General features: G+C 38.0%; 1 protein-coding gene across 4 annotated transcripts in view; it reads left to right on the top strand.

Moving 5' to 3' along the window:
• ZNF462 (zinc finger protein 462) overlaps nucleotides 1-12,940 on the top strand; it is a 96,375-nt gene that overhangs the window by 50,844 nt on the left and 32,591 nt on the right. The window contains exons 5-7 of one of the 4 annotated variants that reach the window (XM_082075103.1): nucleotides 546-649; nucleotides 3,781-3,899; nucleotides 8,144-8,335. In XM_082075103.1, coding sequence (XP_081931229.1) covers nucleotides 546-649; nucleotides 3,781-3,899; nucleotides 8,144-8,335 — 415 coding nt within the window. Of the gene's footprint in view, nucleotides 1-374; nucleotides 650-3,780; nucleotides 3,900-6,354; nucleotides 7,165-8,143; nucleotides 8,336-12,940 lie in introns of those variants that run through there. The other 3 variants (XM_082075100.1, XM_082075102.1, XM_082075101.1) reach the window with 3 other exon arrangements.

Raw genomic sequence — 12,940 nt, 5'->3', positions numbered from 1 at the left:
CAAAATAAACTAATATGAACTTGCTCTATACCTTACTAATGTTTATCTGATCAAGTTTATAAGATTCATATCAAGGCAACTGGAAGATAGTTGATTCACTTTCTTGTCTTTTTGCATTATCTGACACAAATTAGATCAAGGAGTGAGATTCTTTTTTTTTACATATGCATGCATTTATATGTCAGATATAATTACATTTTTCCCTCTCAAGACTAGGCCCTTTTTCCAGAAAGCCATTGATGTGGAGTTCACATGGGGATATATTTAGACAAAAAATGCAGTGGGAAACCTAGGCATTATAATGAACACACTGGAAGACTGAGGGGCAGAAGGGAGAGAGAATTGATGGCTTTGGGGGGGTATGTGTTTTTTAGCAGGAAGCTGAAGATTCTTCAAACACAACTTTGATGGAGGGTTGTGAGGGAACCAAAGACCCTGGCATTGTGGAATTTACAGAAGCTGAATCTGGAGCATCCTTGGAAGATGAAACCAGGCCTGGGGGCTACCACTGCAGCCAGTGTGACCGGGTTTTGATGTCTATGCAGGGTCTGCGATCTCACGAGAGGAGTCACTTGGCACTGGCCATGTTTACCCGGGAAGACAAGTACAGCTGCCAGTATTGCTCCTTTGTCTCTGCTTTCAGGCACAAGTAAGTTGTGGCTTTTATTTTTGTTTTCAAAAGAAACACGAACTATCACTAGTGTTTTGTGGGTTGACACTGAAGAGCTCACTCAACTTGATCTTGAGCAACACTTTTCTCAGCATTTAGGTATTTGCCATGCTGCAAAATCTTTGGCTGTTAAGAGTGGCTATTTATAAAAGGTCCCATCTTTATATCCACTTGAATTTATTTCAGCCCTTTTTATCATGTAGGGGAAAAACATGTAAACAAAAGAATAAGACTTCTTCCAGTAGGCAAACAGTTGAGGCCACCACTTAAGCAACCTTGTCAAATGCATGAGACTTGCCAGCCAAGAAGAGGAGAGAAAAGTATTTTCTTTGTTAATTTTTCATATATAAGGAACTTCTGCTGCATATAACTACCTTGTTTATAATTACTACAACTCTTTGATGACTGAGTTTTCATTTCTGATGTTAAATAACTGTCATAAACTTGCATCAAAATTATATTTTTTTCTTAATTATGGTATGCAATTTCAGTCTACAAATATTTCAAGTTCACACCAGTGTGGCATACTAGTGACTCTTTCAGCCTGTTTCATTGTTTGATGTAGCATGTGAAACATACATAGTAATCATGAATAGTCACATTTCTTGTGATTTGTTTGCTTAAGGCTGACTTTACCTGAAGCTGTGTAGTTTTAAAAATATTTTAATCATAATCATTTATATATGGTGTGGGATGAGTTTGTGGGATATTTTCCACTAGCATCTTGGACTGGCTCACAGTTTCATGTTTCCTCTAATTTCTGGAGAGAGAGCTGCATTTTTACTGTTTTAACAAAAGAGAGATCCAGGTGCTCATTTGATTTAGGCATTCATAGCACTGTTGGTAGAGCTTTTTAATTTGGTGAAGATGTTCACTGTTTTCGAATCAAAAGCATGTGGGAAAGCATGATTGAAAGCCTTTTAAAAACTCTTTATGTTAAAAAGCGAGATTTCTGCTTTTCTGATTTCTAGTGCCACAGTGTTGCTAATTAATGACAGAGTTTCCTGTGCCTTGTTGAAAAGGTCCATGAGATTGAGCAGCCAACAACAAAAAAGGGACTGGGGAAAGGAAGGGTACTACTGGGCGTATCCCACCCTGCTTTGGCAAGGCTGACAGTGGGGGATGCCCCTACCTCACGTGGTTTACACAACCTGCTGGTTGCCTAGAAAGTTGGTTTGCTTCCAAAATCAGACTTGTGTTGAGTTTGGAATCCAGTTACTCTGTTTCCTATCTAGGAAATGAATGAAGTTGTATCCTACAAGTAGAAGGATGGTAAGTCAGAAAGTGGTGTATGACAGGGAAGAATACTACAAGTATCATCACCCAACTTGGTAATAGATGTTGTCGCTGTTGTTGAAGTTTTCTGTTTTATCTTTTATTTCTGTTTCTAATGCAATTACTCTCCTGGGAGAGTCTGTGAAAGAAACCAAATCAAACGCTTAAACAGTCCACTGTTCTCTCAAATGTGACCAAAACTTAGAAACCTGCCTTTAGAAGAATTTTTGTGGCCAAATATGTGGTTGTGAATATAGTTTTATTTATTACTGTGTAGAATACCTCGAGGTATATATTTATAATAGCTTGATATGTATTATATAAGTCTTTGGCAGTCTACTTTAATTGTTAATAAAGCTCATTCTCTGACAGCTATTTAAAAGAAATTTTGTTCTATGAAGTATTCACTGCAAGTGTGCAATGTGTTATTCATTTAGGAGACTTTTTCCCATTTGTTGGAGAAGCTGTACATTTTATCTTGCCATGAACTCCATTCTGGATTTCCATTAAATTGTGTCTGTATGAAATGGCCCTGAGAGGAGACATAAGCTCATTTTTTATTTTTTTGCTGCCATCAGATGTTTGAATACACAGACTTCAGTGTTAGCTCTTGTAAACAGGGATTTTCTGGCTCAGGCTCTTGTCAGTGTGGGACTAAAGATCCCGTGACAATCTTGTGTAGTGTGAGAGGGCTGGAACAACCACCACTTGATCTATGTGTTGATATTCAGTAAAAAAAAAAAAAAAAAAGACAATTTAGGAAACATAAAAGGAAACAAACCTCAAATATATCTAGAATTAAGGTGGCAGGTGGGGGTAGTTTTGGCAAGTTGCCAATCCTTCAGTATGTGGTGTCTGCCCTGTTGTTGTTCCATCACCATGCATAAAATGACTCAAACTAAGACTAGATCAAAAAGCATGCATGTGTCCAAAGAAGAGGCTGTACTGGAAATATTTACAACCCGAGCTGAAACTACCTGCTTTCCACATAGAGACTGTGAATTCATGATTGTCAGCCACTGTGTAGGAACTGCAGAGCTCTGCAGGAGTCACTCAAATAGAATTAATTTGATCTCCTGTTAGAAAATGTGGAAAACATCCCTTTTTCCCTTCCAATCTTTACTGAGCTTTTACAAGAAACTGTGGAGAGTGCAGGTTCTGTTTACCACCCGGTATTTAGTCTGTCAGTAGCTTATAGTTTTCCTGAGGAAAGTAGAATCTGGTCTTTGCCACCTCTTCTCTTGTTGAGCAGAATCTTCCACAATGTTGCTTCTGAAACTCTGCTGCCTTTTAATCCTGGAACTCATCAACTGTAGCCTGCTGGCATCCTCCCCAGAGCAGGATCTCTAATCTGTCTTTGCTGCTGTAACAAAAGAATGCTTCCTCAGTAGAGGTGCTCAAAACCAGTTTTGTTTTGTTGTGTTTTGTTTTTTTCTCGCATCATCAGCAGGACAAAAAGGGGCATATTTTCACAACAGTGTTGACCAGGAGAAAAATTCTGTTATGATAATTTTACTGTTCTTGTTTCTTCAACTGGTCCTTCAAGTCTGGATCAGGTATAATTTGATTTGTACTTATCTTGCCCTATAAGTTTATTTAAGTGGCTTGCTTTCTGCATAACAAAATTGGTGTCAGCTCCTTTTCCTCAGATTAGATTCTATTTATTCTGTAAGAAGACCTATTGAATTTTAAGAGAGTATGAGAAAGGATAGTGGAGCCTGGTCTGCCTCTTATTTAGTTTATTGTTACTTTTAAGTGTTTTGCCTCAAAACTGAAGGAATAGTTGAAATTATTTACTTTTTTGTATATCCTTTTTCTGTCTTTCTCTTTCCAAGTCTGGATCGTCATATGCAGACCCATCATGGACACCATAAGCCGTTCCGTTGCAAACTGTGCCCATTCAAGTCCTCTTACAATAGCCGCCTGAAAACTCATATACTCAAGGCTCATGCTGGTAAGTTTTCTGTCTCGGTTTTGCAGTGCAGCAACCCAAATGGCCCATGTGTTCTTGTGGCTGATCAGAGATGCTGGTTTGAATCACATGTTTTGTCAACAAATTTGGGTAAGGTTTTCAAAGGCAAGTCACCGTTGGCCAGCCTACACACTTGTTGTAATCAGTGAGAGCATGCATAGCATTATTGGAAGGACAAGAGTTTAAAACTGTGATGAGTACTTCAATAGCTTCTTCCTTTCTTGTATTCTTTTATTTGAACGAATTATTATTATTATTATTATTATTATTATTATTATTATTATTATTATTATTAATGCTTGTTTCCAAGAGAATTTAATCAGTTCATTTGTACCATTAGTGTCTTAATGGATTGGTGCTAAGCTTTGCTTTGCTATGTTTCTATTTATGTTTGTGCTTTAGGTGACTCTGGGAAAAGAATTGTGGATTGCACCTTGTTTTTTGTATAGTCTTACACTGGCTTTTATGTTAAAACCAAACAATGCAAACTTTGGGAGTCAAGTCTGTGTCCAGCAGACTGAGAATGGCATGATTCTATTATTATACACGGAAAATTTTCTTGCAAATTTCTGTATTGCAGTACAGAATTCTTACAAGCAAGCAAGCAGACATGCTTCTGATGAACAGGAATTGGGAAGGTGGTGTGTCATACAGGATAAGTCAACTTATCGTGTTGCACCTTTGAATATTAAAAAGTATGAGACTCAGAATTTCCTGATCTCTAGTTCTTCGCCCGAGACTTTTGACACCATCACTCCCTAGGCCTTGAAAGGTTGTCAGAAGACTGGAATCAAAACCTATTGCTCTGTTGGCTAGAGTTGCATCTTTGTGGTTAAAAGGACAAAAAAGTAGCCCTGGAACCACAGTCCAAACATGCACTCTAATGCAAATAACAGAACATTGACCAATCTAAAAAACTGCAAACTAGTCCAGGTGTTAAAACTTGCAAGCAGAAACTCCTGGAACATGTGACAAAAAGGTTCCTTTATTATTTGTTTACACATTCACATTTGTCATATACTGAGGTTAGGGTGGAGGAGGCTGATGGGAAGATGGGGAGAAAAGGCAGGATGAATTTATAGCTGTCTGCAGATTTTAAAAAAAAAAAAAAAAAAAAAGGTAATTGTCAACATTAATCCAAAGGGACTTTTCATCTACAAAAATATAGGAGGGATTGATGGTCTCTTGAACTTAATTTCCTGTATTGATTTCAGATTTCGCAGAGCTTATGCCAGGACCTTTTTCTGTACTTGGATGGGTATTGCAGATTAGCATAACTTTTGCCAACTTCCTGTTGTATGGGACCATGGCATTGTGTCCCTTCTGGGAAATCCAACTGTATGCAGCAGTTCGTGTTTACAGAGTCACAGACCCTGTGTGCCCTGTATGGAGGTTACATGGTTCTTCATCTTCACCAAACATAAAGTAATGTTTTCTTTATGCTATTGTACAGTTGGGCTACTTTGTGTTACCTTGTTTGATCCTGCCAGATTTTTAAAGCCAAAGTTAGCATGCAGCTAATATTTACTTCACACTCCTTTTCATGTAAATCATCGATTTATTTATTATGAGTTCACGCTCTTGAACTTGATTAGTGGACACTTCTTGAAGGACTGTGTTTTGCATCATACAAAACCACAATTTTATGTTTGCCTAGATAGTGCTTGCACAATGGCTTGTGTAATAGGGTTTCCAAAGGCTGATGGTATTTCTGCCTCAGCCCATTTCTACCAAATGAATATTCACATCACAGAAAAATTGGTTATATGTTTTTCAGTCAGAGCTTTGCTGTGTTTTGAGTAAATCCTGCAGAAATATATACTACTGAATAGAGATGATATGAAGACTTATCCTCAGACTCCCAGATTTTCAACACTGTGGTTCTCTGAACTTCTCTTTTGTTACCATTTTTTTGTCTCTTGTCGTTCAGCCTATTTAGAAGTGGAAACTTCAGTCGCCCCTGAATTTTTCTAACGTCCCCCGGAGATCTTTACAATTCAATACAATCCTGAATTCAGTTTGCATCTCTCCCTTGTTTTCTGGAGATGGGTCAGAATTCAGTGGGCTATAAAATGCATTCTTGCCTAATAGCTGGTACCAGTCAGTGTTTCTAGCATTTGTTTTTCACCCAGTATGTGCCTTTGGCATGGAGCATAACAGTTTGTAGTACCTCTAAATGGGCTGTCTGTTGTTTTCATCTGGACTTTTTCACCTGTTCTTTTTTTTGTTTTTTATATTTTTGAGGGGCCGTTGTTAGCATTTTCTAGTGTCCTTGCTTTATTAGTCATGACATTGGATGTGCTGCATGCACAAGTGGATGGTTGTAAGACAGAGTATTGTCCCTGCTTAGTTTCTGTGTAATCTGGAACATAATGCTTTGAGTACATATTGGGTGTTGAGACACACCACATAATTTTTTTTATTTTTTTATTTGTAGGTGTTTTAGTATAACTGTTTTATGAAATGCAAAACTGGCAGTCAAAAATGTACAGAAGACCTCTGTTAAGCCAAACTGTAGCATCTCCTCTGCAGTCAAACACATTCGTTCATGCTGATGTCCACCTGAACTGATATGGCTGAATAGTGTGTATATTTATTAGTTGTGTCTAGAATGCTTAATATGTAATTGTCCTTTATTTGTTTTAATGTCTTGTGGTGCTTTTAAGTTAACAGTTGTTCAGTGCCTACTGTGGTCCAGGAATCTCTTATACTGACAAACCATGAAGGTCTATATCTGTATCTCACTGGTATCTTTTACACTGGAGTTTCCTTTGTCCTTATACTATCCTGTTCCATTGAACAACTTGTACGTGCCGTACAAAAAAAATCTTTTATTTCTATTTGTAAAAAGGTAATATGTAACTGATAAAATATGCAGGTGAGGAATTCCATATGAAAAAACATATGGGACAGTTTCATGTTTCACCATTCCAGACTCTTCAGTGATCTGTTCTTTTTCAGATGTACCAAAAGGAGGGGTTTTCAGAGTTTGTACTTTCTCCCCATGATTAGCATAGTTTTTCTGGAGGAGAGGGGTTGGAGTTATTTTTTATGTAGGATGATTACTACTCTTTTGAGATGTGCTTACTCTAACTTGCTGCAATACATGTGTTTTCACATTCTCTTTTGGTACACTTATTTCCAGTGTTGGAAACAATGCTGTTTGAGAACCTTGTTTGCTAAATTTGTTGAGAGATGGAAAACATGTTATACCTCGTTCGTTACCAGAACTCTTGCGCTTCTGTTACTGTTCATGAGTATTTCACTCTTCCATTAGTTTTGGCACTTTATGTACAACTCATATGTGGCCAGTGTTACTCTTGTACCTGGAAATGGCACTTCTAAAACAATAACTTGGCACCTGCATAATATCATATTGTTTATGTTGGGATAGTTTCACTTTATGTTCCAGTTGCCTCTGTGCTTGATGTAAAACAAATCTTGTTTCAGGATTTGTTTCCCCTTGTTTGCTGTCTCTATGGCTTGAAATGTATTCACAATTAAATTACCTACTGTTCATTATTTCTATTCTTTCACTTCTTTTGGTGCTTTTTTATGATGCACTTTCACATAGCCTTGCAGATATGCACTGTTCTTGGTATTGCCATGTTCACTTCTTGTAGTAAACCAACCCTGACTTGGTTACCAGTTCTATGAAGATTACCCCTGCCCATTGGTAGGTTTTTCATAATGAAAATGCGACCTTCCCCATACGTAAATGTTCGCCCTGCTCTTTTTTTCTTTTCTTTTTTTTTTTTTTTTTTTGAGGAGCCTTTATTAGCATTTCGTAGTGTCCTTCTTTCTTCATTAATAGTGATGCTGGATGTGCTGCATGCAGAAACAGATTACTTCACCCTCTCTGGTTGCTGTGTTCCCAAATAAATTTGGAAGTGCTATGGTTAAATGACACCATTTTCATCCCTGAGTCTGTTTTCTTCTCATACCATGCAACACAGGCATGCTAAAAGTCTGGTCTCATTTTTTGGCATTGGTCACTTTACAAGGATCTGCAGTTGTCAGGAGGCAATACTTTGGTCCAAAGCAGGTGTCTGTACCCGCAGACTCCAGGCTGCTCCAACAAGGAGACACACATAGCTTGTTCTCTTTGGGATCAGTCTGTCACTGAAGAGCCCATGGGAGTTTTACTGCCAAGTTCAGTAGAAGTATGGGAACCCCATTTTGTTTCTTTTGTGAGCTGATGACTTGCCTGTATTTCGCTCACCCAGGTGAACATGCCTACAAATGTTCCTCCTGCTCATTTTCCACCATGACAATCAGCCAGCTGAAAGAGCACTCCTTGAAAGTGCATGGGAAAGCACTGACACTACCAAGACCCCGCATTGTCAACCTTGCAGCCTCACACGCCCACCACACCTCCAAGAACCACACTCCTGCTGAAGAAGTGGAGGACTCTAATGGTAAGAGGTGCCTCAGAGCAAGAATTTCACTGTCTAAGGTGCCACTTAAAATTTTTGTTACAAAAAACGTTACAGCAGGTAACTTGCCCAAAAAGCAGCTTCATTTGATCATTAAGAAAAGCTAGAAGTTGCATCAAAACCAAGAGTAAACATGGTATTGTAGAAAGTGACCTGCTTTAAATCCTCACCAGTTCATACTACATTAATTTGTCCTGTCACCAGTTGACTTTGGATTATGTCAGTGCTGGCTTCTTAGCAGAGATTTAAATTGTAGAAAATTTTCAAAGTCAGAGCTGCTATTGATAGCAAGTTGGGAAAGGGATTATCTAATTCATCTGTGCTCCTGAAAAACACCCTTTTACAGTGAAACCACATGATTAAGCTTAAAATATGAACCTGTAATGATAGTAAAAGTAATTATTCTTCTTGTCCTTGCTACGAAGGACACCAAAAGTACCTTCAGATACTAAGCTCCATCTGCAGGAAGGAGAATCTGAGAACCATTTTCTTTTCCATGCTTTCTTTGAAAACTGTTAAGCCCTTTGTGCTGGAGGGGTATGAAGAAGATATTTGGAAAGCAGCAGAGAAAGGGACACTGTTAACAGAGAAAGTGCAGACTCATGGGAGAGGGGTTGTGTGGTATCACAGCAAGTGTTAAGGCTTTTTAAATGATAGCTTATGAGAGCTGTTTTAGGTGTCACTTCCTGCCGATTAAGAGAAGACCTGGTGTTTGGGAAGAAAAATATTAATTCCTGGATGAGTTGCATCAACACAGGAGAATGTAGGTGACTATAAATAAAAGGTTCAGACCTGCAGATGTTCAAGGAGCTGGGAGGGATGAAGTGGCTATTAAAAGAGGGAAAAAATACCTTTTATTTCAGAACTGTGGGAGGTTCTTAGTGTTTTTGTTTTGCTTGGGTTACAGGCAAACTGATGATGCAGGTAAATATTATCAGTAATCATTTTGCAACATTTTTGGTCTCCCCTCTTCCTTTCTTCCCTTTCTTACCAGAAAAGATGTGTGAAATGAGAGTGAAAGATAAGAAATAAGTTCAAAAAATGGCAGAAAGTAATTTAAAGAAAAAAACTAATCAGCATAGAAATACTTTACTGAAGGCAAAGAGAGTCATGAATAATATTTTTGTCATTCCACAAGTCACTCCTGGGGTCAGATTCAGAATCTTATCAAAAGATTTTTACTAGCTGCTCTCAGACTACCTTTTGTCAAATGGTTGTCTGGAACAGTGCAATGAAGACATACTCTCTGAACTTTTATTTTTGCTAATGCTATCTTAAACTAATACAACAAGCATAGTACATCTTGTATTCTGCTGATTTTTAATTGCTTTGTTAAAAAAATATCCTGTTACTGACTAAGAAGTGGAGAATAATTTTTGCTAGTCTTTCCTGTGTGTTAACAATCTTTTCGTAGCAATGGTGTGTTGAGAGATACAGAACAATATTTGAATTTGGGAAGGGTGGTTCATTTACTTGTTTTTTTAATTATCCCAGGAGCTCAGAGACATGGTTATTGAAGTTAAAATTTGGGTGCAGATTTCTTTGAAGATAATTTTACAGCCTTTAGGAACTCTTCCTAAAAAGATGTAATATCACACTCTGTTAACGTTTCATGAGGCTCACTCTGTTACCTAGATCAGTATTGCAGCCTGAAATCAAGGCAGAATTTGTCCCAATTAGCTTGTTCATCTTTAAACAGGGTTAATAGTTAAGTCACTTTGACAATAATAGAAGCCACCCACTGGGGAGCTAGTCAGACAAGTACATGTGTTAAAATAATTGTGTTAATGTTTTCAGCATTGCTTGAGGAAGGATAACGCATTTTTAGTAATTTTTTTACATTATGAAGTTGGTTGCAGATCAGATTTATGACAGGTGCTCTTATGACATAATTTATTTTTGATTTTTAGAAGGGAACTGTCAATGTCTCTGTGGCTTAGGCCTGCAAGTTGCAGGTGATATGCAGGACTAGAAAAAGCTTCATGTCAAGAATAGAAAATGCAACTCTGTACAGGCACTGTTATATTCAACTGGAGCCAATGTTAAGTGGGGCTCACATGTTGTAGAGTAGTTGGATTTTGTCTGTATTAGTGTGTATAAATAACATAGATTGCAGGTTATGATCAAGTTAATTCACTGGGGATGCAAAATTGAAATAGGGCTCGGGTAAAAGGCAGACAAAAGGTTGCCTCACATTGCTACTAGCTTGTTTTGTAGGTTGGTATGTATCCAGCAGGCTAGTATAATTGAAATGGTTGCAGAAAGGGTCTGTTCTTGTCTGTAGATTAGTATTGTGGTTGGAATAGGAAACAGAACAGTATGACTTGTGGAGAATTGGGGAATTAGCAGAACTCATCTTGCCAATTTTTGAGCCCTGTAAAAATGGAGACAAGGGTAATGAATTGTTATAGCAGAGTGCATGTCTGAATAGAACTGTTCTGGGACAACAGCCCAGTGGAACTTCTGCTGATTTTTTGGTGGTGTTTGTGTTTGGTTTGGTTTGATTTGGTTTGGTTTGGTTTCCTGCAGAGATTTTTCCTTGAGAGGCCTTGCTTAGAACATTTCTTGTATTATTTTAGATTTATCCATTCATTAAAAGATGAGAATAAATTCCTGTGACTCATCTCTTTTTAATTCTGTGTTGGTGGCAGCAAGCATATCTAAAGTGTTCAACTGTATATCCTGGAGATGTTTCGGGTGCATGATATGCCTTTAATGGGAGTCGATTTGAAGTGGAGTAGGTGCTGAACATTTTAGGTAGCCCCATCCCTGGCAACTACATCATCATTAGAACGCATAACAACTGATTCCGTGCTTGTATACCTCTCTTGGGGCAGTAGTGTAAGAAGGTGATTGTGTGAGTTAGCAGAGATTACTTTCTTACAGAGGCATTGCAAGATGCTGCTTCTTGTATTTTATCTCTCCTTGCATGTTGGGTGATATTTTGCTGTGCAAGGAACCTGTTTTCATTGTATCCTAATCTAACTAGAGATAAAGCACCAGTTTTTGGGGGGGCTGGGGTGATGGGTTTTTGGGAGGTGTTTTTCTTACAAACAGCCACAAAAAAACAGTGCAAGATTTTTCTGTTTGTTTTGCATAGCACAGGGACACTGAACGATTTGTGGTATCCAGGTCTTTTAGAAACGGTAGGATTACCATTGTGGTAAAATATTCTTTTGCTCTTCCAATTGTTTACAAGTATTTTTCCTCTTGGAAGAAAGAAATTGAGGTGTTGGACTATTCATTTCCATATGTGTGACTGGCTTTTTTGTTTGTTTGGATTTACCTACTTATTTGCCCTTCACACTGAAGTGTGGCTTAACCCTTTTGAGAACTTAAATGGTAAGAATGCCATGTAAATTGAAATATTACAAACTGCTAGGAGGATTGGTTGAATCCCCTAACAGGATCTGTTACTGTGTTTTTTTCAGAGTCTTTGTGAGAACCAGAACTTATATTGATGTTAATCTCTGCCTAGAAGGGTTGTATGGATTTATTGATGATACTGTTATCCTATGGGGCTGTATGTGTCACAGATAGGGGTTTCAAGTGTTGAATTGTGCAGGGTCAGCTATGTTCCTGTTGACTTAAGTGCAAGGCAATGGAATCCTACAGTCTACATTGTCAAGGCATAATATTAGAAGACTACCATCTCTTTCAATAAGGAAGCATTGGAAGCAAGGCAGAGACACAAAAAAAGTGTCACTGAACACTACAAAACAGGAATAGGAACAATAGCAACAGGTATTATCTGTAACATGATCATCAGCTAAGGAGAAAGCACATGGCAACAGACACTGCTTGTGTACATACTGGTGGACTGCCTTTTTTCTTATAAACTGGAGAAATCAGTGAGTGCAACCTATTGTCCAAAAGCCCATGAAGTAGAATGACTCAGTAGATTGATAAATAGTTTCATGTTTTGCCTTCATCCTCAGCAGAAGCTTCTTGGGAGCATGTAAAATACTTGCCCTAAATTGTCCTGGCTAGTACTGCTGCTGTTCTTAGTAGGTCTTTATTTTGTGAAAACAACCCCTTTGGCTTAACTACTTTGTAGAGCAAAGTAGTACCCTTTATTCATATGGCTGGCAGATTTGGAGCCTCATAAATTTGTTTGTATCATGACTGTATGCAGTAGTTCAAAATAATAGTTTCTAAATTTTATTAAGAGTATTAAATTAGCAAAATAAAGTATTAAAGTGAAAGTGATAAACCAGACAGATCTGGATGTGGCTTCTACTGTCTGCTCAGTCATTTTGCTATTGTACAAGATCATTCCTTTTTAGTGGCAACCAGTTCTTGAAGTGTAGAAAGCAACAGGCTTTCTGTGTGCCCTTGGAGCTCAATAATCATGCTTTTCACTGTTGTGCAAACCAAGTGGGATCTATCATTAATACCAGCACACTTCACAAAACACATGCAGGGTCAGAACTTGAAGATTTTTTTTGAGTTTCCTAGTACTTGATATGTCAACATCTTGATTAAATTTAATTACTTGCAGCAGGAAATGCGTTTAAAACTGCTAAATGAAACAGCCAGTGCCCTGTTCCATCTTATTCTGAACTTTAGCCTTTGCCAGTGGAAAAG

Source organism: Streptopelia decaocto (assembly GCF_964273445.1).
Source record: "Streptopelia decaocto genome assembly, chromosome: Z".
In the NCBI taxonomy this organism is placed as follows: Eukaryota; Metazoa; Chordata; class Aves; order Columbiformes; family Columbidae; genus Streptopelia; species Streptopelia decaocto.
Note: the sequence above shows the minus strand (reverse complement) of the source record. Positions and strands in the feature narration are given on the sequence as shown.